The sequence below is a fragment of the Oncorhynchus gorbuscha genome, linkage group LG16, assembly GCF_021184085.1.
Source record: "Oncorhynchus gorbuscha isolate QuinsamMale2020 ecotype Even-year linkage group LG16, OgorEven_v1.0, whole genome shotgun sequence".
Lineage (NCBI taxonomy): Eukaryota > Metazoa > Chordata > Actinopteri > Salmoniformes > Salmonidae > Oncorhynchus > Oncorhynchus gorbuscha.
The window spans coordinates 100,227,242-100,253,322 of record NC_060188.1 but is presented as its reverse complement, the minus strand read 5'-3'; the positions used below and the strand labels follow the sequence as shown (position 1 = coordinate 100,253,322).

The 26,081-nt window shown below is 40.4% G+C and overlaps 1 protein-coding gene across 1 annotated transcript in view; it reads right to left on the bottom strand.

Moving 5' to 3' along the window:
* galt (galactose-1-phosphate uridylyltransferase) overlaps window positions 1-26,081 on the bottom strand; it is a 200,408-nt gene that overhangs the window by 68,084 nt on the left and 106,243 nt on the right. The window contains 2 exon segments of the mRNA XM_046306810.1: window positions 1,642-1,670; window positions 1,812-1,839. Of these exon segments, the coding sequence (XP_046162766.1) occupies window positions 1,642-1,670; window positions 1,812-1,839 (57 nt within the window).

Here is a 26,081-nt window from a genome sequence, read left to right as displayed (position 1 = left end):
GGAAGGCTTTGAGGATTTTGGAACATTGCTGCTATAACAGTCTCCACTCTTCTGGGAAGGCCTTCCACTAGATGTTGGAACATTGCTGCTATAACATCCTCCACCTGGCTTTGAGGAAGGCCTTCCAACAGGTTGACATACCTGGACAGAGGATTATTATGGAACAGCACTGACTTACCTGTTCTGTGAGCAAGAACATACTGAGCAGCTCATGTTATAGACAGGCTGATTACATGGCAGAGGATGGGGGTTGGAATGTCCAGCCCAGCCATTATCTCAGCCAATCATGGCTAGCGGGAAGGCTGACTTTTTCTGAGTTTAGAACCTGGCTTACCTGGCATGTAATTTAACAATTGTATTGGTATTTACAGACTGCATACAAGTTTGTTATTACCTGGCAAAGTTCAACATGTTCCATCCAGAACAGGCACTTACCTGCCCCAGTGAGGAAAAACACTTTTGGCAAAAAAAAAAAAAGGATAGAACAGGTCTTTCCTGGAAGTGAGTGACATGCAACATAGGCTAATTACCTGAAACTAGTCACAGATGTGGAACAGTGTATCTCACAGTGAGGATACAACCAGAGAAAGCATCCTAGTGAGCAAAGCAGTACAGGCTCTTACCTGTCTGTGAGGCCATCTATCTGATCATGTCTGGTCATGAGGATGACAACAGGCATTGAATACCTGGCAGTGAGGATGGGGGTTGGAAAAGGCTGACTTACCTGGCAGTGAGATCATAGAACAGGCTGTATAACAGCTTACCTGGCAGTGAGGTCCAACAGGCATTATTACCTGGCAGTGAGGGTAATAACAGGCTGACTTACCTGTTCAATGAGTCTAATGAAACAGGCTCTCTTTCAGGAGGTGGAACAGGCTGGTACCAGTGAGAATAGAGGTTGGAACAGGCTGACTTACCTGGCAGTGAGGATAGAACAGGCTGGCTTACCTGGCAGTGAGGATAGAACAGGCTGACTTACCTGGCAGTGAGGATAGAACAGGCTGACTTACCTGGCAGTGAGGATGGGGGTTGGAACAGGCTGACTTACCTGGCAGTGAGGATAGAACAGGCTGACTTACCTGGCAGTGAGGATAGAACAGGCTGACTTACTTGGCAGTGAGGATGGGGGTTGGAACAGGCTGACTTACCTGGCAGTGAGGATGGGGGTTGGAACAGGCTGACTTACCTGGCAGTGAGGATAGAACAGGCTGGCTTACCTGGCAGTGAGGATACAACAGGCTGACTTACCTGGCAGTGAGGATACAACAGGCTGGCTTACCTGGCAGTGAGGATACAACAGGCTGACTTACCTGGCAGTGAGGATACAACAGGCTGGCTTACCTGGCAGTGAGGATGGGGGTTGGAACAGGCTGACTTACCTGGCAGTGAGGATACAACAGGCTGACTTACCTGGCAGTGAGGATACAACAGGCTGGCTTACCTGGCAGTGAGGATGGGGGTTGGAACAGGCTGGCTTACCTGGCAGTGAGGATACAACAGGCTGACTTACCTGGCAGTGAGGATAGAACAGGCTGGCTTACCTGGCAGTGAGGATGGGGGTTGGAACAGGCTGACTTACCTGGCAGTGAGGATACAACAGGCTGACTTACCTGGCAGTGAGGATAGAACAGGCTGGCTTACCTGGCAGTGAGGATGGGGGTTGGAACAGGCTGGTCTTACCTGGCAGTGAGGATACAACAGGCTGACATACCTGGCAGTGAGGCTGGGGGTTGGAACAGGCTGACTTACCTGGCAGTGAGGATACAACAGGCTGACTTACCTGGCAGTGAGGATAGGGGGTTGGAACTAGCCCATCATTGCTCCTTTATTCTCAAAGATCTGAAACTAAACAGTTAAAGACAGGTCTTAGTCTAGTATGGTAATCTAACACAGTTAAAGACAGGTCTTAGTCTAGTATGGTAATCTAACACAGTTAAAGACAGGTTTTAGTCTAGTATGGTAATCTAACACAGTTAAAGACAGGTTTTAGTCTAGTATGGTAATCTAACACAGTTAAAGACAGGTCTTAGTCTAGTATGGTAATCTAACACAGTTAAAGACAGGTCTTAGTCTAGTATGGTAATCTAACACAGTTAAAGACAGGTCTTAGTCTAGTATGGTAATCTAACACAGTTAAAGACAGGTCTTAGTCTAGTATGGTAATCTAACACAGTTAAAGACAGGTCTTAGTCTAGTATGGTAATCTAACACAGTTAAAGACAGGTCTTAGTCTAGTATGGTAATCTAACACAGTTAAAGACAGGTCTTAGTCTAGTATGGTAATCTAACACAGTTAAAGACAGGTCTTAGTCTAGTATGGTAATCTAACACAGTTAAAGACAGGTTTAGTCTAGTATGGTAATCTAACACAGTTAAAGACAGGTCTTAGTCTAGTATGGTAATCTAACACAGGTAAAGACAGGTTTTAGTCTAGTATGGTAATCTAACACAGTTAAAGACAGGTCTTAGTCTAGTATGGTAATCTAACACAGTTAAAGACAGGTCTTAGTCTAGTATGGTAATCTAACACAGTTAAAGACAGGTCTTAGTCTAGTATGGTAATCTAACACAGTTAAAGACAGGTTTTAGTCTAGTATGGTAATCTAACACAGTTAAAGACAGGTCTTAGTCTAGTATGGTAATCTAACACAGTTAAAGACAGGTTTTAGTCTAGTATGGTAATCTAACACAGTTAAAGACAGGTCTTAGTCTAGTATGGTAATCTAACACAGTTAAAGACAGGTCTTAGTCTAGTATGGTAATCTAACACAGTTAAAGACAGGTTTTAGTCTAGTATGGTAATCTAACACAGTTAAAGACAGGTCTTAGTCTAGTATGGTAATCTAACACAGTTAAAGACAGGTCTTAGTCTAGTATGGTAATCTAACACAGTTAAAGACAGGTCTTAGTCTAGTATGGTAATCTAACACAGTTAAAGACAGGTCTTAGTCTAGTATGGTAATCTAACACAGTTAAAGACAGGTCTTAGTCTAGTATGGTAATCTAACACAGTTAAAGACAGGTCTTAGTCTAGTATGGTAATCTAACACAGTTAAAGACAGGTTTTAGTCTAGTATGGTAATCTAATCACGTATGGTTAAAGCCAGGTATGAATACAGGATAGTGATTACATTTCAGAGTCCCTGAAAAGACACAAGGATTCCCCCACCACACCTACACCCTGACGCCACCAACTACACCTACACCCTGACCCCACCAACTACACACACACCCTGACCCCACCAACTACACACACACCCTGACCCCACCAACTACACACAAACCCTGACCCCACCAACTACACACACACCCTGACCCCACCAACTACACACACACCCTGACCCCACCAACTACACACAAACCCTGACCCCACCAACTACACACACACCCTGACCCCACCAACTAGACACACACCCGGTGAGGAAGCATCCCGTCCCCAGAGGGTGATAGAAGACAGGAGGTTAAAGACTTCCCCTGTCCGTCCCCAGAGGGTGATAGAAGACAGGAGGTTAAAGACTTCCCCTGTCCGTCCCCAGAGGGTGATAGAAGACAGGAGGTTAAAGACTACCCCTGTCCGTCCCCAGAGGGTGATAGAAGACAGGAGGTTAAAGACTTCCCCTGTCCGTCCCCAGAGGGTGATAGAAGACAGGAGGTTAAAGACTTCCCCTGTCCGTCCCCAGAGGGTGATAGAAGACAGGAGGTTAAAGACTTCCCCTGTCCGTCCCCAGAGGGTGATAGTAGTAGTAAACTACATGAATAAAGGTACCTTAACTCAAATTAATAGAGCCTGTATATCACTTATAAGCAGGCGTGTAACATGCAGGTCAATTTGACCTATCCCCAAATAATATACAAGGGTTTTTAGGAGCATATACCTACGTGGGTGACTGAAAGATGAACGAGGTTCACACTCCAGTTCAGTTGGTGGCAGAAGGTAGCCAAGCTGTTAAGACGAGGCCAAGTGTTTAAAAGCGTTGGGCCAGTAATTGAAAGGTCGCTGGTTCGAATCCCTGAGCTCACTAATACATATGTTGATGAGCCCTTGAGCCCTTGCCCATAACTGATTATGTAAGTCGCTCTGGATAAGAGCTGTATATACACACAACCCAATATATAACTACTGTCTACACACACCACCCGATATAACTACTGTCTATACACCCCATCCTATATAACTACTGTCTATACACCCCATCCTATATAACTACTGTCTATACACACCACCCTATATAACTACTGTCTATACACACCACCCTATATAACTACTGTCTATACACCTCACCCAATATATAACTACTGTCTATACACACCACCCTTATTAACTACTGTCTACACACCATCCTATATAACTACTTTCTATACACACCATGCTATATAACTACTGTCTACACACCATCCTATATAACCACTGTCTATACACACCATCCTGGATAACACTGTCTATACACACCATGCTATATAACTACTGTCTATACACACCATCCTATATAACTACTGTCTATACACACCATCCTATATAACTACTGTCTATACACACCATCTTATATAACTACTTTCTATACTGTCAACACACACCATCCTATTTAACTACTATCTATGTCTATACACACCATCCTATATATCTACTGTCTATACACACCATCCTATATAACTACTGTCTATACACACCATCCTATATAACCAATGTCTATAAACACCATCCTATATGTTTGGGTAGGCCAGGGTGTGACATGGTTTATATGTTGTGTTTCGTATTGGGGTTTGTATTAATTGGGATTGTGTATGATTAGGGGTGTGTCTAGTTAGGCTTGGCTGCCTGAGGCGATTCTCAATTGGAGTCAGGTGATTCTCGTTGTCTCGGATTGGGAACCGTATTTAGGTAGCCTGAGTTCGCGTTGTATTTTGTGGGTGTTTGTTCCTGTCTCTGTGTTGTAGTCACCAGATAGGCTCTAATTAGTTTCACGTTTCGTTTGTTGTTTTCTTATATCAGTTATTTCATGTACCGTTTTCATTCATTAAAGTCATGAGTAACCTACACGCTGCATTTCGGTCTGACTCTCTTCTTTCAACAGAAGAACGCCGTTACAGAAACACCCACCACTCACAGACCGAGCAGTGTGTAAACTGGCAGGAGCTAAAGGAGGACGTTATGGACAACAGAAGCATGGATTATACGACGTGGGAAGAAATCGACAGGTGGGCGGCCGACCCAGAGCGAGTGCAGGAGCCCGCCTGGGATTTGCTTCAGCAGTGCGAAGAGGGCTACAGGCTAATGGAGTCTAAGAGGAAAACACGGCGACTCAGAGCGAAAACCGAAAGTAACGGGGGAGAGCGCAGAGAGAGAGTGGCTGAGTCAGGAGTCAGACCTGAGCCTACTCTCCCTGTTAATTGTGAGGAGCAGCAATATGAGGACTTCTGGTCTTGGGAGATGATACTAGACGGTAAAGGACCCTGGGCGCAGCCGGGAGAATATCGCCGTCCCAAGGAAGAAATAGATGCGGAAAAGCGGAGAGGCGTAGGTATGAGTTAGGCAGCACGGCGACGCGGTTGAAAACCGGAAAAACAGCCCCAAAAAATTATTGGGGGGGAGGCTAGAAGGGAGAATAGTTATGCCAGGTAGGAGACCTGCGCATACTCCCTGTGCTCACCGTTGGGCTAGAGAGACCGGGCAGGCACCGTGTTATGCTATGGAGCGCATGGTGTTTCCAGTGCGGGTGCAGAGCCAGCTGCGGCACATAGCAGCCCTTCCTATTGGCCGGGCTAGAGTGGGCATCGAGCCAGGTAAGCTTGGGCAGGCTCAGTGCTCAAGAGCACCAGTGCGCCTGCACAGTCCGGTCTATCCAGAGTCACCTCTACACACCAGTCCTCCGGTAGCAGCTCCCCGCACCAGGCTTCCTGTGCGTGTCCTCGCGCCAGTACCAACAGTTCCAGCACCACGCACCAGGCCTCCAGTGCGTCTCGCCTGTTCAGCGCAGCCAGCGCTTTTCTCCTCTCCTGCGCTGTTGGAGTCTTCCGCCTGTTTAGCGCAGCCAGAGCTTTTCTCCTCTCCTGCGCTGCCGGAGTCTCCCGCCTGTTTAGCGCAGCCAGAGCTTTTCTCCTCTCCTGCGCTGCCGGAGTCTCCCGCCTGTTTAGCGCAGCCAGAGCCTTTCTCCTCTCCTGCCCTGCCGGAGTCTCCTGTCTGTCCAGCGCCGCCAGTGCTCCCAGTCGGCCCAGCGCGGCCAGTGCTCCCAGTCGGCCCACTCCCAGCGGCCCAGCGCCGCCAGTGCTCCCAGTCTTCTGCCCAGTCTGCCCCGCCAGTGCTCCCAGTCTGCCCAGTGCTCCCAGTCTGCCCAGTGCTCCCAGTCTGCCCAACGCCGCCAGTCTGCCCAGCACCGCCAGTCGGTCCAGCGTCGCCAGTCTGCCAGGATCCGCCAGAAGTGCCAGTCTGCCAAGATCTTCTAGATCGGCCAGACAACCTGAATCATCCAGTTCCACCAGCCAGCCAGGATTTACCGGAGCCTACTACCTGCCTGAGCTTCCTCTCAGTACTGAGCTTCCTCTCAGTACTGGGCTTCCTCTCAGTACTGGGCTTCCCCTCAGTACCGGGCTTCCCCTCAGTACCGGGCTTCCCCTCTGTACCGGGCTTCCCGTCTGTACCGGGCTGCTTCTGTCCCGAGCTGCCCCTCAGTCCCGGGCTGCCCCCCTGTCCCGGGCTGCCCCTCAGTCCCGGGCTTCCCCTCTGTCCCGGCTGCCCCTCTGTCCCGGGCTGCCCCTCTGTCCCGGGCTGCCCCTCTGTCCCGGGCTGCCCCTCTGTCCCGAGCTGCCCCTCTGTCCCGAGCTGCCCCTCTGTCCCGAGCTGCCCCTCTGTCCCGAGCTGCCCCTCTGTCCCGAGCTGCCCCTCTGTCCCGAGCTGCTCTTCAGTTATGTGGGGATCTGGGTGAGGACTATTAGGCCATGGTCGGCGGAGAAGGTGTATGATCCCAGGACGCGAAGGGGAGGAACTAGGACATTTATGGAGTGGGGTCCACGTCCCGAGCCAGAACCGCCACCATGGACAGACGCCCACCCGGACCCTCCCTATGCTCTTGAGGTGCGTCCGGGAGTCCGCACCTTAGGGGGGTGTTCTGTCACGCCTTGGTCATTGTATTTTGTGTTTTTGGTATATGTTTAGGTAGGCCAGGTGTGACATGGGTTTATATGTTGTGTTACATATTGGGGTTTGTATTAATTGGGATTGTGTATGATTAGGGGTGTGTCTAGTTAGGCTTGGCTGCCTGAGGCGATTCTCAATTGGAGTCAGGTGATTCTCGTTGTCTCGGATTGGGAACCGTATTTAGGTAGCCTGAGTTCGCGTTGTATTTTGTGGGTGTTTACATTTACATTTACATTTAAGTCATTTAGCAGACGCTCTTATCCAGAGCGACTTACAAATTGGTGCATTCACCTTATGACATCCAGTAGAACAGTCACTTTACAATAGTGCATCTAAATCTTAAAGGGGGTGAGAAGGATTACTTATCCTATCCTAGGTATTCCTTAAAGAGGTGGGGTTTCAGGCGTCTCCGGAAGGTGGTGATTGACTCCGCTGTCCTGGCGTCGTGAGGGAGTTTGTTCCACCATTGGGGGGCCAGGGCAGCGAACAGTTTTGACTGGGCTGAGCGGGAACTGTACTTCCTCAGTGGTAGGGAGGCGAGCAGGCCAGAGGTGGATGAACGCAGTGCCCTTGTTTGGGTGTAGGGCCTGATCAGAGCCTGGAGGTACTGAGGTGCCGTTCCCCTCACAGCTCCGTGTTTGTTCCTGTCTCTGTGTTGTAGTCACCAGATAGGCTGTAATTAGTTACACGATTCGTTTGTTGTTTTCTTATATCAGTTATTTCATGTACCGTTTTCATTCATTAAAGTCATGAGTAACCTACACGCTGCATTTTGGTCTGACTCTCTTCTTTCAACTGAAGAACGCCGTTACATATAACTACTATCTATACTGTCTATACACACCATCCTATATAACTACTATCTATACTGTCTATACACACCATCCTATATAACTACTATCTATACTGTCTATACACACCATCCTATATAACTACTGTCTATACACACCATCCTATATAACTACTATCTATACACACCATCCTATATAACTACTATCTATACTGTCTATACACACCATCCTATATAACTACTATCTATACTGTCTATACACACCATCCTATATAACTACTATCTATACACACCATCCTATATAACTACTGTCTATACACACCATCCTATATAACTACTGTCTATACACACCATCATGGATAAAAATGTCTATACACACCATCATATATAACTACTGTCTATACACACCATCCTGAATAACTACTGTCTATACACACCATCCTATATAACTACTGTCTATACACACCATCCTATATAACTACTGTCTATACACCCCACCATATATAACTACTGTCTATACACACCACCCTATATAACTACTGTCTATACACACCACCCTATATAACTACTGTATATGCACACCACCCTATGTAACTACTGTATATACACACCACCCTATGTAACTACTGTCTAAACACACCATCCTGTATAACTACTGTCTATACACACCATCGTATATAACTACTTTCTATACTGTCTATTCACACCATCCTATATAACTACTATCTATACACACCATCCTATATAACTACTGTCTATAAACACCATCCTATATAACTACTGTCTATACACACCATCATATATAACTACTGTCTATACACACCATCATATATAACTACTGTCTATACACACCATCCTATATAACTACTATCTATACACACCATCCTATATAACTACTGTCTGTACACACCATCCTGGATAAAAATGTCTATACACACCATCCTATATAACTACTGTCTATACACACCATCCTATATAACTACTGTCTATACACACCATCGTATATAACTACTGTCTATACACACCATCCTGTATAACTACTGTCTATACACACCATCCTGAATAACTACTGTCTATACACCCCACCCTATATAACTACTGTCTATACACACCGGCCTATATAACTACTGTCTATACACACCACCCAATATAACTACTGTATATACACACCACCCTATGTAACTACTGTCTACATACCATCCTATATAACTACTGTCTATATACACCACCCAATATATAACTACATTCTACACACACCATCCTATATAACTACTGTCTATACACACCACCCTATATAACTACTGTCTATACACACCACCCTATATAACTACTGTCTATACACACCGCCCTATATAACTACTGTCTATACACACTGCCCTATATAACTACTGTCTATACACACCACCCTATATAACTACTGTCTATACACACCATCCTGGAAAAAAATGTCTAAACACACCATCCTATATAACTACTGTCTATACACACCACCCTATATAACTACTGTCTATACACACCACCCTATATAACTACTGTCTAACCACACCACCCAATATATAACTGTCTATACACACCACCCTATATAACTACTGTCTACACACACCATCCTACATAACTACTGTATATACACACCACCCTATATAACTACTGTCTATACACACCACCCTATATAACTACTGTCTATACACACCACCCAATATATAACTGTCTATACACACCACCCTATATAACTACTGTCTATACACACCATGCTATATAACTACATTCTATACACACCATGCTATATAACTACTGTCTATACACACCACCCAATATATAACTACTGTCTATACACACCATCCTGAATAACTACTGTCTATACACACCATCCTATATAACTACTGTCTATACACACCATCCTATATAACTACTGTCTATATAACTACTGTCACACCACCCAATATATAACTGTCTATACACACCGCCCTATATAACTACTGTCTATACACACCACCCTATATAACTACTGTCTATACACACCATCCTATATAACTACTGTCTATACACACCATCCTATATAACTACTGTCTATACACACCATCCTGGATATAAAATGTCTATACACACCATCCTATATAACTACTGTCTATACACACCATCCTATATAACTACTGTCTATACACACCATCCTATATAACTACTGTCTATACACACCATCCTATATAACTATCCTATATAACTACTGTCTATACACACCATCCTGTATAACTGCTGTCTATACACACCATCCTGAATAACTACTGTCTATACACCCCACCCTATATAACTACTGTCTATACACACCGGCCTATATAACTACTGTCTATACACACCACCCTATATAACTACTGTATATACACACCACCCTATGTAACTACTGTCTATACACACCATCCTATATAACTACTGTCTATACACACCATCCTATATAACTACTGTCTACATACCATCCTATATAACTACTGTCTATATACACCACCCAATATATAACTACATTCTACACACACCATCCTATATAACTACTGTCTATACTGTCTATACACCATCCTATATAACTACTGTCTATACACACCATCCTATATAACTACTGTCTACACACACCACCCTATATAACTACTGTCTATACACACCACCCTATATAACTACTGTCTATACACACCACCCTATATAACTACTGTCTATACACACCATCCTGGATAAAAATGTCTAAACACACCATCCTATATAACTACTGTCTATACACACCACCCTATATAACTACTGTCTATACACACCGCCCTATATAACTACTGTCTATACACACCGCCCTATATAACTACTGTCTATACACACCACCCTATATAACTACTGTCTATACACACCATCCTGGATAAAAATGTCTAAACACACCATCCTATATAACTACTGTCTATACACACCATCCTATATAACTACTGTCTATACACACCATCCTGAATAACTACTGTCTATACACACCACCCTATATAACTACTGTCTATACACACCACCCTATATAACTACTGTCTAACCACACCACCCAATATATAACTGTCTATACACACCACCCTATATAACTACTGTCTACACACACCATCCTACATAACTACTGTATATACACACCACCCTATATAACTACTGTCTATACACACCACCCTATATAACTACTGTCTATACACACCACCCAATATATAACTGTCTATACACTCCACCCTATATAACTACTGTCTATACACACCATGCTATATAACTACATTCTATACACACCATGCTATATAACTACTGTCTATACACACCACCCAATATATAACTACATTCTATACACACCATGCTATATAACTACTGTCTATACACACCATCCTATATAACTACTGTCTATACACACCATCCTGAATAACTACTGTCTATACACCCCACCCTATATAACTACTGTCTATACACACCACCCTATACAACTACTGTCTATACACACCACCCAATATATAACTGTCTATACACACCGCCCTATATAACTACTGTCTATACACACCACCCTATATAACTACTGTCTATACACACCATCCTATATAACTACTGTCTATACACACCATCCTGAATAACTACTGTCTATACACACCACCCTATATAACTACTGTCTATACACACCACCCTATATAACTACATTCTATACACACCATGCTATATAACTACTGTCTATACACACCATCCTATATAACTACTGTCTATACACACCATCCTATATAACTACTGTCTATACACACCACCCTATATAACTACTGTCTATACACACCATCCTATATAACTACTGTCTACATACCATCATATATAACTACTGTCTATACACACCAGCCAATATATAACTACTGTCTATAACTACATCATCCTGTATAACTACTGTCTATACACACCATCCTATATAACTACTGTCTATACACAACATCCTGAATAACTACTGTCTATACACACCACCCTATATAACTACTGTCTATACACACCACCCTATATAACTACATTCTATACACACCATGCTATATAACTACTGTCTATACACACCATCCTATATAACTACTGTCTATACACACCATCCTATATAACTACTGTCTATACACACCACCCTATATAACTACTGTCTATACACACCATCCTATATAACTACTGTCTACATACCATCATATATAACTACTGTCTATACACACCAGCCAATATATAACTACTGTCTATACTGTCTATACACATCATCCTGTATAACTACTGTCTATACACACCATCCTATATAACTACTGTCTATACACAACATCCTGAATAACTACTGTCTATACACACCATCCTGGATAAAAATGTCTATACACACCATCCTATATAACTACTGTCTATACTGTCTAACCCTAACCCATCCTATATAACTACTGTCTATACTGTCTAACCCTAACCCATCCTATATAACTACTGTCTATACTGTCTAACCCTAACCCATCCTATATAACTACTGTCTATACTGTCTAACCCTAACCCATCCTATATAACTACTGTCTACTGTCTAACCCTAACCCATCCTATATAACTACTGTCTATACTGTCTAACCCTAACCCATCCTATATAACTACTGTCTAACCCTAACCCATCCTATATAACTACTGTCTAACCCTAACCATCCTATATAACTACTGTCTATACTGTCTAACCCTAACCCATCCTATATAACTACTGTCTATACTGTCTACCCTAACCATCCTATATAACTACCATCCTATATAACTACTGTCTATACACACCATCCTGTATAACTACTGTCTATACTGTCTAACCCTAACCCATCCTATATAACTACTGTCTATACACACCATCCTGTATAACTACTGTCTATACTGTCTAACCCTAACCCATCCTATATAACTACTGTCTATACACACCATCCTGTATAACTACTGTCTATACTGTCTAACCCTAACCCATCCTATATAACTACATTCTATACACACCATGCTATATAACTACTGTCTATACACACCACCCAATATATAACTACATTCTATACACACCATGCTATATAACTACTGTCTATACACACCATCCTATATAACTACTGTCTATACACACCATCCTGAATAACTACTGTCTATACACCCCACCCTATATAACTACTGTCTATACACACCACCCTATATAACTACTGTCTATACACACCACCCAATATATAACTGTCTATACACACCATCCTATATAACTACTGTCTATACACACCATCCTATATAACTACTGTCTATACACACCATCCTATATAACTACTGTCTATACACACCATCCTATATAACTACTGTCTGTACACACCATCCTGGATAAAAATGTCTATACACACCATCCTATATAACTACTGTCTATACACAACATCCTATATAACTACTGTCTATACACACCATCCTATATAACTACTGTCTATACACACCATCCTGTATAACTGCTGTCTATACACACCATCCTGAATAACTACTGTCTATACACCCCACCCTATATAACTACTGTCTATACACACCGGCCTATATAACTACTGTCTATACACACCACCTATATAACTACTGTCTATACACACCACCCTATATAACTACTGTCTATACACACCACCCTATGTAACTACTGTCTATACACACCATCCTATATAACTACTGTCTACATACCATCCTATATAACTACTGTCTATATACACCACCCAATATATAACTACATTCTACACACACCATCCTATATAACTACTGTCTATACACACCACCCTATATAACTACTGTCTATACACACCACCCTATATAACTACTGTCTATACACACCACCCTATATAACTACTGTCTATACACACCGCCCTATATAACTACTGTCTATACACACCACCCTATATAACTACTGTCTATACACACCATCCTGGATAAAAATGTCTAAACACACCATCCTATATAACTACTGTCTATACACACCATCCTATATAACTACTGTCTATACACACCATCCTATATAACTACTGTCTATACACACCACCCTATATAACTACTGTATAACTACTGTCTACACACCACCCTATATAACTACTGTCTAACCACACCACCCAATATATAACTGTCTATACACACCACCCTATATAACTACTGTCTACACACACCATCCTACATAACTACTGTCTATACACACCACCCTATATAACTACTGTCTATACACACCACCCTATATAACTACTGTCTATACACACCGCCCTATATAACTACTGTCTATACACACTGCCCTATATAACTACTGTCTATACACACCACCCTATATAACTACTGTCTATACACACCATCCTGGAAAAAAATGTCTAAACACACCATCCTATATAACTACTGTCTATACACACCACCCTATATAACTACTGTCTATACACACCACCCTATATAACTACTGTCTAACCACACCACCCAATATATAACTGTCTATACACACCACCCTATATAACTACTGTCTACACACACCATCCTACATAACTACTGTATATACACACCACCCTATATAACTACTGTCTATACACACCACCCTATATAACTACTGTCTATACACACCACCCAATATATAACTGTCTATACACACCACCCTATATAACTACTGTCTATACACACCATGCTATATAACACATTACTCTATACACACCATGCTATATAACTACTGTCTATACACACCATCCTATATAACTACTGTCTATACACACCATCCTGAATAACTACTGTCTATATACATCCCCCACCCCTATATAACTACTGTCTATACACACCACCCTATATAACTACTGTCTATACACACCACCCAATAACTACTGTCTATACACACCATCCTGTATAACTGCTGTCTATACACACCATCCTATATAACTACTGTCTATACACACCATCCTATATAACTACTGTCTATACACACCATCCTATATAACTACTGTCTGTACACACCATCCTGGATAAAAATGTCTATACACACCATCCTATATAACTACTGTCTATACACACCATCCTATATAACTACTGTCTATATATAACACACCATCCTATATAACTACTGTCTATACACACCATCCTATATAACTACTGTCTATACACACCATCCTGTATAACTGCTGTCTATACACACCATCCTGAATAACTACTGTCTATACTGTCTAACCCTAACCCATCCTATATAACTACTGTCTAACCCTAACCCATCCTATATAACTACTGTCTAACCCTAACCATCCTATATAACTACTGTCTATACTGTCCTAACCTAACCCATCCTATATAACTACTGTCTATACTGTCTAACCCTAACCCATCCTATATAACTACTGTCTATACACACCATCCTGTATAACTACTGTCTATACTGTCTAACCCTAACCCATCCTATATAACTACTGTCTATACACACCATCCTGTATAACTACTGTCTATACTGTCTAACCCTAACCCATCCTATATAACTACTGTCTATACACACCATCCTATATAACTACTGTCTATACTAACCCTAACCCATCCTATATAACTACATTCTATACACACCATGCTATATAACTACTGTCTATACACACCACCCAATATATAACTACATTCTATACACACCATGCTATATAACTACTGTCTATACACACCATCCTATATAACTACTGTCTATACACACCATCCTGAATAACTACTGTCTATACACACCATCCCCTATATAACTACTGTCTATACACACCACCCTATATAACTACTGTCTATACACACCACCCAATATATAACTGTCTATACACACCGCCCTATATAACTACTGTCTATACACACCATCCTATATAACTACTGTCTATACACACCATCCTATATAACTACTGTCTATACACACCATCCTATATAACTACTGTCTGTACACACCATCCTGGATAAAAATGTCTATACACACCATCCTATATAACTACTGTCTATACACAACATCCTATATAACTACTGTCTATACACACCATCCTATATAACTACTGTCTATACACACCATCCTGTATAACTGCTGTCTATACACACCATCCTGAATAACTACTGTCTATACACCCCACCCTATATAACTACTGTCTATACACACCGGCCTATATAACTACTGTCTATACACACCACCCTATATAACTACTGTATATACACACCACCCTATGTAACTACTGTCTATACACACCATCCTATATAACTACTGTCTATACACACCATCCTATATAACTACTGTCTACATACCATCCTATATAACTACTGTCTATATACACCACCCAATATATAACTACATTCTACACACACCATCCTATATAACTACTGTCTATACACACCACCCTATATAACTACTGTCTATACACACCACCCTATATAACTACTGTCTATACACACCGCCCTATATAACTACTGTCTATACACACCGCCCTATATAACTACTGTCTATACACACCACCCTATATAACTACTGTCTATACACACCATCCTGGATAAAAATGTCTAAACACACCATCCTATATAACTACTGTCTATACACACCATCCTATATAACTACTGTCTATACACACCATCCTGAATAACTACTGTCTATACACACCACCCTATATAACTACTGTCTATACACACCACCCTATATAACTACTGTCTAACCACACCACCCAATATATAACTGTCTATACACACCACCCTATATAACTACTGTCTACACACACCATCCTACATAACTACTGTCTATACACACCACCCTATATAACTACTGTCTATACACACCACCCTATATAACTACTGTCTATACACACCGCCCTATATAACTACTGTCTATACACACTGCCCTATATAACTACTGTCTATACACACCACCCTATATAACTACTGTCTATACACACCATCCTGGAAAAAAATGTCTAAACACACCATCCTATATAACTACTGTCTATACACACCACCCTATATAACTACTGTCTATACACACCACCCTATATAACTACTGTCTAACCACACCACCCAATATATAACTGTCTATACACACCACCCTATATAACTACTGTCTACACACACCATCCTACATAACTACTGTATATACACACCACCCTATATAACTACTGTCTATACACACCACCCTATATAACTACTGTCTATACACACCACCCAATATATAACTGTCTATACACACCACCCTATATAACTACTGTCTATACACACCATGCTATATAACTACATTCTATACACACCATGCTATATAACTACTGTCTATACACACCATCCTATATAACTACTGTCTATACACACCATCCTGAATAACTACTGTCTATACACCCCACCCTATATAACTACTGTCTATACACACCACCCTATATAACTACTGTCTATACACACCACCCAATATATAACTGTCTATACACACCGCCCTATATAACTACTGTCTATACACACCATCCTATATAACTACTGTCTATACACACCATCCTATATAACTACTGTCTATACACACCATCCTATATAACTACTGTCTGTACACACCATCCTGGATAAAAATGTCTATACACACCATCCTATATAACTACTGTCTATACACACCATCCTATATAACTACTGTCTATACACACCATCCTATATAACTACTGTCTATACACACCATCCTATATAACTACTGTCTATACACACCATCCTGTATAACTGCTGTCTATACACACCATCCTGAATAACTACTGTCTATACACCCCACCCTATATAACTACTGTCTATACACACCGGCCTATATAACTACTGTCTATACACACCACCCAATATAACTACTGTATATACACACCACCCTATGTAACTACTGTCTATACACACCATCCTATATAACTACTGTCTATACACACCATCCTATATAACTACTGTCTACATACCATCCTATATAACTACTGTCTATATACACCACCCAATATATAATTACATTCTACACACACCATCCTATATAACTACTGTCTATACACACCACCCTATATAACTACTGTCTATACACACCACCCTATATAACTACTGTCTATACACACCGCCCTATATAACTACTGTCTATACACACCGCCCTATATAACTACTGTCTATACACACCACCCTATATAACTACTGTCTATACACACCATCCTGGATAAAAATGTCTAAACACACCATCCTATATAACTACTGTCTATACACACCACCCTATATAACTACTGTCTATACACACCGCCCTATATAACTACTGTCTATACACACCGCCCTATATAACTACTGTCTATACACACCACCCTATATAACTACTGTCTATACACACCATCCTGGATAAAAATGTCTAAACACACCATCCTATATAACTACTGTCTATACACACCATCCTATATAACTACTGTCTATACACACCATCCTGAATAACTACTGTCTATACACACCACCCTATATAACTACTGTCTATACACACCACCCTATATAACTACTGTCTAACCACACCACCCAATATATAACTGTCTATACACACCACCCTATATAACTACTGTCTATACACACCATCCTACATAACTACTGTATATACACACCACCCTATATAACTACTGTCTATACACACCACCCTATATAACTACTGTCTATACACACCACCCAATATATAACTGTCTATACACTCCACCCTATATAACTACTGTCTATACACACCATGCTATATAACTACATTCTATACACACCATGCTATATAACTACTGTCTATACACACCACCCAATATATAACTACATGTCTATACACACCATGCTATATAACTACTGTCTATACACACCATCCTATATAACTACTGTCTATACACACCATCCTGAATAACTACTGTCTATACACACCACCCTATATAACTACTGTCTATACACACCACCCTATACAACTACTGTCTATACACACCACCCAATATATAACTGTCTATACACACCGCCCTATATAACTACTGTCTATACACACCACCCTATATAACTACTGTCTATACACACCATCCTATATAACTACTGTCTATACACACCATCCTGAATAACTACTGTCTATACACACCACCCTATATAACTACTGTCTATACACACCACCCTATATAACTACATTCTATACACACCATGCTATATAACTACTGTCTATACACACCATCCTATATAACTACTGTCTATACACACCATCCTATATAACTACTGTCTATACACACCACCCTATATAACTACTGTCTATACACACCATCCTATATAACTACTGTCTACATACCATCATATATAACTACTGTCTATACACACCAGCCAATATATAACTACTGTCTATACACATCATCCTGTATAACTACTGTCTATACACACCATCCTATATAACTACTGTCTATACACAACATCCTGAATAACTACTGTCTATACACACCACCCTATATAACTACTGTCTATACACACCACCCTATATAACTACATGTCTATACACACCATGCTATATAACTACTGTCTATACACACCATCCTATATAACTACTGTCTATACACACCATCCTATATAACTACTGTCTATACACACCACCCTATATAACTACTGTCTATACACACCATCCTATATAACTACTGTCTACATACCATCATATATAACTACTGTCTATACACACCAGCCAATATATAACTACTGTCTATACACATCATCCTGTATAACTACTGTCTATACACACCATCCTATATAACTACTGTCTATACACAACATCCTGAATAACTACTGTCTATACACACCATCCTGGATAAAAATGTCTATACACACCATCCTATATAACTACTGTCTATACTGTCTAACCCTAACCCATCCTATATAACTACTGTCTATACTGTCTAACCCTAACCCATCCTATATAACTACTGTCTATACTGTCTAACCCTAACCCATCCTATATAACTACTGTCTATACTGTCTAACCCTAACCCATCCTATATAACTACTGTCTACTGTCTAACCCTAACCCATCCTATATAACTACTGTCTATACTGTCTAACCCTAACCCATCCTATATAACTACTGTCTAACCCTAACCCATCCTATATAACTACTGTCTAACCCTAACCCATCCTATATAACTACTGTCTATACTGTCTAACCCTAACCCATCCTATATAACTACTGTCTATACTGTCTAACCCTAACCCATCCTATATAACTACTGTCTATACACACCATCCTGTATAACTACTGTCTATACTGTCTAACCCTAACCCATCCTATATAACTACTGTCTATACACACCATCCTGTATAACTACTGTCTATACTGTCTAACCCTAACCCATCCTATATAACTCCTGTCTATACTGTCTAACCCTAACCCATCCTATATACCTACTGTCTATACTGTCTAACCCTAACCCATCCTATATAACTACTGTCTATACTGTCTAACCCATCCTATATAACTACTGTCTATACTGTCTAACCCTAACCCATCCTATATAACTACTGTCTATACTGTCTAACCCTAACCCATCCTATATAACTACTGTCTAACCCTAACCCATCCTATATAACTACTGTCTATACTGTCTAACCCTAACCCATCCTATATAACTACTGTCTATACACACCATCCTGTATAACTACTGTCTATACTGTCTAACCCTAACCCATCCTATATAGCTCCTGTCTATACTGTCTAACCCTAACCCATCCTATATAACTACTGTCTATACACACCATCCTGTATAACTACTGTCTATACTGTCTAACCCTAACCCATCCTGTATAACTACTGTCTATACTGTCTAACCCTAACCCATCCTATATAACTACTGTCTATACTGTCTAACCCTAACCCATCCTATATAACTACTGTCTATACTGTCTAACCCTAACCCATCCTATATAACTACTGTCTATACTGTCTAACCCTAACCCATCCTATATAACTACTGTCTATACTGTCTAACCCTAACCCATCCTATATAACTACTGTCTATACTGTCTAACCCTAACCCATCCTATATAACTACTGTCTATACTGTCTAACCCTAACCCATCCTATATAACTACTGTCTATACTGTCTAACCCTAACCCATCCTATATAACTACTGTCTACTGTCTAACCCTAACCCATCCTATATAACTACTGTCTATACTGTCTAACCCTAACCCATCCTATATAACTACTGTCTAACCCTAACCCATCCTATATAACTACTGTCTAACCCTAACCCATCCTATATAACTACTGTCTATACTGTCTAACCCTAACCCATCCTATATAACTACTGTCTATACTGTCTAACCCTAACCCATCCTATATAACTACTGTCTAACCCTAACCCATCCTATATAACTACTGTCTATACTGTCTAACCCTAACCCATCCTATATAACTACTGTCTATACTGTCTAACCCTAACCCATCCTATATAACTACTGTCTATACACACCATCCTGTATAACTACTGTCTATACTGTCTAACCCTAACCCATCCTATATAACTCCTGTCTATACTGTCTAATCCTATATAACCTAACCCATCCTATATAACTACTGTCTATACTGTAACCCTAACCCATCCTATATAACTACTGTCTATACTGTCTAACCCTAACCCATCCTATATAACTACTGTCTATACTGTCTAACCCTAACCCATCCTATATAACTACTGTCTATACACACCATCCTATATAACTACTGTCTATACACACCATCCTATATAACTACTGTCTATACTGTCTAACCCTAACCCATCCTATATAACTACTGTCTATACTGTCTAACCCTAACCCATCCTATATAACTACTGTCTATACTGTCTAACCCTAACCCATCCTATATAACTACTGTCTATACTGTCTAACCCTAACCCATCCTATATAACTACTGTCTATACTGTCTAACCCTAACCCATCCTATATAACTACTGTCTATACTGTCTAACCCTAACCCATCCTATATAACTACTGTCTATACTGTCTAACCCTAACCCATCCTATATAACTACTGTCTATACTGTCTAACCCTAACCCATCCTATATAACTACTGTCTATACTGTCTAACCCTAACCCATCCTATATAACTACTGTCTATACACACCATCCTGTATAACTACTGTCTATACTGTCTAACCCTAACCCATCCTATATAACTACTGTCTATACACACCATCCTGTATAAATACTGTCTATACTGTCTAACCCTAACCCATCCTATATAACTACTGTCTATACACACCATCCAGTATAACTACTGTCTATACACACCATCCTATATAACTACTGTCTATACACACCATCCTATATAACTACTGTCTATACTGTCTAACCCTAACCCATCCTATATAACTACTGTCTATACTGTCTAACCCTAACCCATCCTATATAACTACTGTCTATACACACCATCCTATATAACTACTGTCTATACACACCATCCTATATAACTACTGTCTATACTGTCTAACCCTAACCCATCCTATATAACTACTGTCTATACTGTCTAACCCTAACCCATCCTATATAACTACTGTCTATACTGTCTAACCCTATCCTGTCTATATAACTACTGTATATACTGTCTAACCCTAACCCATCCTATATAACTACTGTCTATACTGTCTAACCCTAACCCATCCTATATAACTACTGTCTATACTGTCTAACCCTAACCCATCCTATATAACTACTGTCTATACTGTCTAACCCTAACCCATCCTATATAACTACTGTCTATACTGTCTAACCCTAACCCATCCTATATAACTACTGTCTATACACACCATCCTATATAACTACTGTCTATACTGTCTAACCCTAACCCATCCTATATAACTACTGTCTATACACACCATCCTGTATAACTACTGTCTATACTGTCTAACCCTAACCCATCCTATATAACTACTGTCTATACTGTCTAACCCTAACCCATCCTATATAACTACTGTCTATACTGTCTAACCCTAACCCATCCTATATAACTACTGTCTATACTGTCTAACCCTAACCCATCCTATATAACTACTGTCTATACTGTCTAACCCTAACCCATCCTATATAACTACTGTCTATACTGTCTAACCCTAACCCATCCTATATAACTACTGTCTATACTGTCTAACCCTAACCCATCCTATATAACTACTGTCTATACACACCATCCTGTATAACTACTGTCTATACTGTCTAACCCTAACCCATCCTATATAACTCCTGTCTATACTGTCTAACCCTAACCCATCCTATATAACTACTGTCTATACACACCATCCTGTATAACTACTGTCTATACTGTCTAACCCTAACCCATCCTATATAACTACTGTCTAACCCTAACCCATCCTATATAACTACTGTCTATACTGTCTAAACCCATCCTATATAACTACTGTCTATACTGTCTAACCCTAACCCATCCTATATAACTACTGTCTATACACACCATCCTGTATAACTACTGTCTATACTGTCTAACCCTAACCCATCCTATATAACTACTGTCTATACTGTCTAACCCTAACCCATCCTATATAACTACTGTCTATACTGTCTAACCCTAACCCATCCTATATAACTACTGTCTATACTGTCTAACCCTAACCCATCCTATATAACTACTGTCTATACTGTCTAACCCTAACCCATCCTATATAACTACTGTCTATACTGTCTAACCCTAACCCATCCTGTATAACTACTGTCTAACCCTAACCCATCCTATATAACTACTGTCTATACTGTCTAACCCTAACCCATCCTATATAACTACTGTCTATACTGTCTAACCCTAACCCATCCTATATAACTACTGTCTATACTGTCTAACCCTAACCCATCCTATATAACTACTGTCTAACCCTAACCCATCCTATATAACTACTGTCTAACCCTAACCCATCCTATATAACTACTGTCTATACTGTCTAACCCTAACCCATCCTATATAACTACTGTCTATACACACCATCCTGTATAACTACTGTCTATACTGTCTAACCCTAACCCATCCTATATAACTACTGTCTATACTGTCTAATCCTAACCCATCCTATATAACTACTGTCTATACTGTCTAACCCTAACCCATCCTATATATATATATGCCATTAAGCAGACCCATTTTATAAACTGTCTATACAGTCATGTGTGCATCCATATAACTACTGTCTATTTGTGGTAACCCGGAATCGAACCGGAATATATCTACTGTCTATACTGTCTAACCCTAACCCATCCTATATAACTACTGTCTATACTGTCTAACCCTAACCCATCCTATATAACTACTGTCTATACTGTCTAACCCTAACCCATCCTATATAACTACTGTCTATACTGTCTAACCCTAACCCATCCTATATAACTACTGTCTATACTGTCTAACCCTAACCCATCCTATATAACTACTGTCTATACTGTCTAACCCTAACCCATCCTATATAACTACTGTCTATACTGTCTAACCCTAACCCATCCTATATAACTACTGTCTATACTGTCTAACCCTAACCCATCCTATATAACTACTGTCTATACTGTCTAACCCTAACCCATCCTATATAACTACTGTCTATACTGTCTAACCCTAACCCATCCTATATAACTACTGTCTATACTGTCTAACCCTAACCCATCCTATATAACTACTGTCTATACTGTCTAACCCTAACCCATCCTAACCCTAACCCATATAACTACTGTCTATACTGTCTAACCCTAACCCATCCTATATAACTACTGTCTATACTGTCTAACCCTAACCCATCCTATATAACTACTGTCTATACTGTCTAACACCATCCTGTATAACTACTGTCTATACTGTCTAACCCTAACCCATCCTATATAACTCCTGTCTATACTGTCTAACCCTAACCCATCCTATATAACTACTGTCTATACACACCATCCTGTATAACTACTGTCTATACTGTCTAACCCTAACCCATCCTATATAACTCCTGTCTATACTGTCTAACCCTAACCCATCCTATATAACTACTGTCTATACTGTCTAACCCTAACCCATCCTATATAACTACTGTCTATACTGTCTAACCCTAACCCATCCTATATAACTACTGTCTATACTGTCTAACCCTAACCCATCCTATATAACTACTGTCTATACTGTCTAACCCTAACCCATCCTATATAACTACTGTCTACTACACACCATCCTATATAACTACTGTCTATACTGTCTAACCCTAACCCATCCTATATAACTCCTGTCTATATAACTATACTGTCTAACCCTAACCCATCCTATATAACTACTGTCTATACACCCTAACCATCCTATATAACTACTGTCTATACTGTCTAACCCTAACCCATCCTATATAACTACTGTCTATACTGTCTAACCCTAACCCATCCTATATAACTACTGTCTATACTGTCTAACCTAACCCATCCTATATAACTACTGTCTATACTGTCTAACCCTAACCCATCCTATATAACTACTGTCTATACACACCATCCTATATAACTACTGTCTATACTGTCTAACCCTAACCCATCCTATATAACTACTGTCTATACTGTCTAACCCTAACCCATCCTATATAACTACTGTCTATACTGTCTAACCCTAACCCATCCTATATAACTACTGTCTACTGTCTAACCCTAACCCATCCTATATAACTACTGTCTATACTGTCTAACCCTAACCCATCCTATATAACTACTGTCTATACTGTCTAACCCTAACCCATCCTATATAACTACTGTCTATACTGTCTAACCCTAACCCATCCTATATAACTACTGTCTATACTGTCTAACCCTAACCCATCCTATATAACTACTGTCTATACTGTCTAACCCTAACCCATCCTATATAACTACTGTCTATACTGTCTAAACCTAAACCATCCTATATAACTACTGTCTATACACCCTAACCATCCTATATAACTACTGTCTATACTGTCTAACCCTAACCCATCCTATATAACTACCGTCTATACACACCATCCTGTATAACTACTGTCTATACTGTCTAACCCTAACCCATCCTATATAACTCCTGTCTATACTGTCTAACCCTAACTCATCCTATATAACTACTGTCTATACTGTCTAACCCTAACCCATCCTATATAACTACTGTCTATACTGTCTAACCCTAACCCATCCTATATAACTACTGTCTATA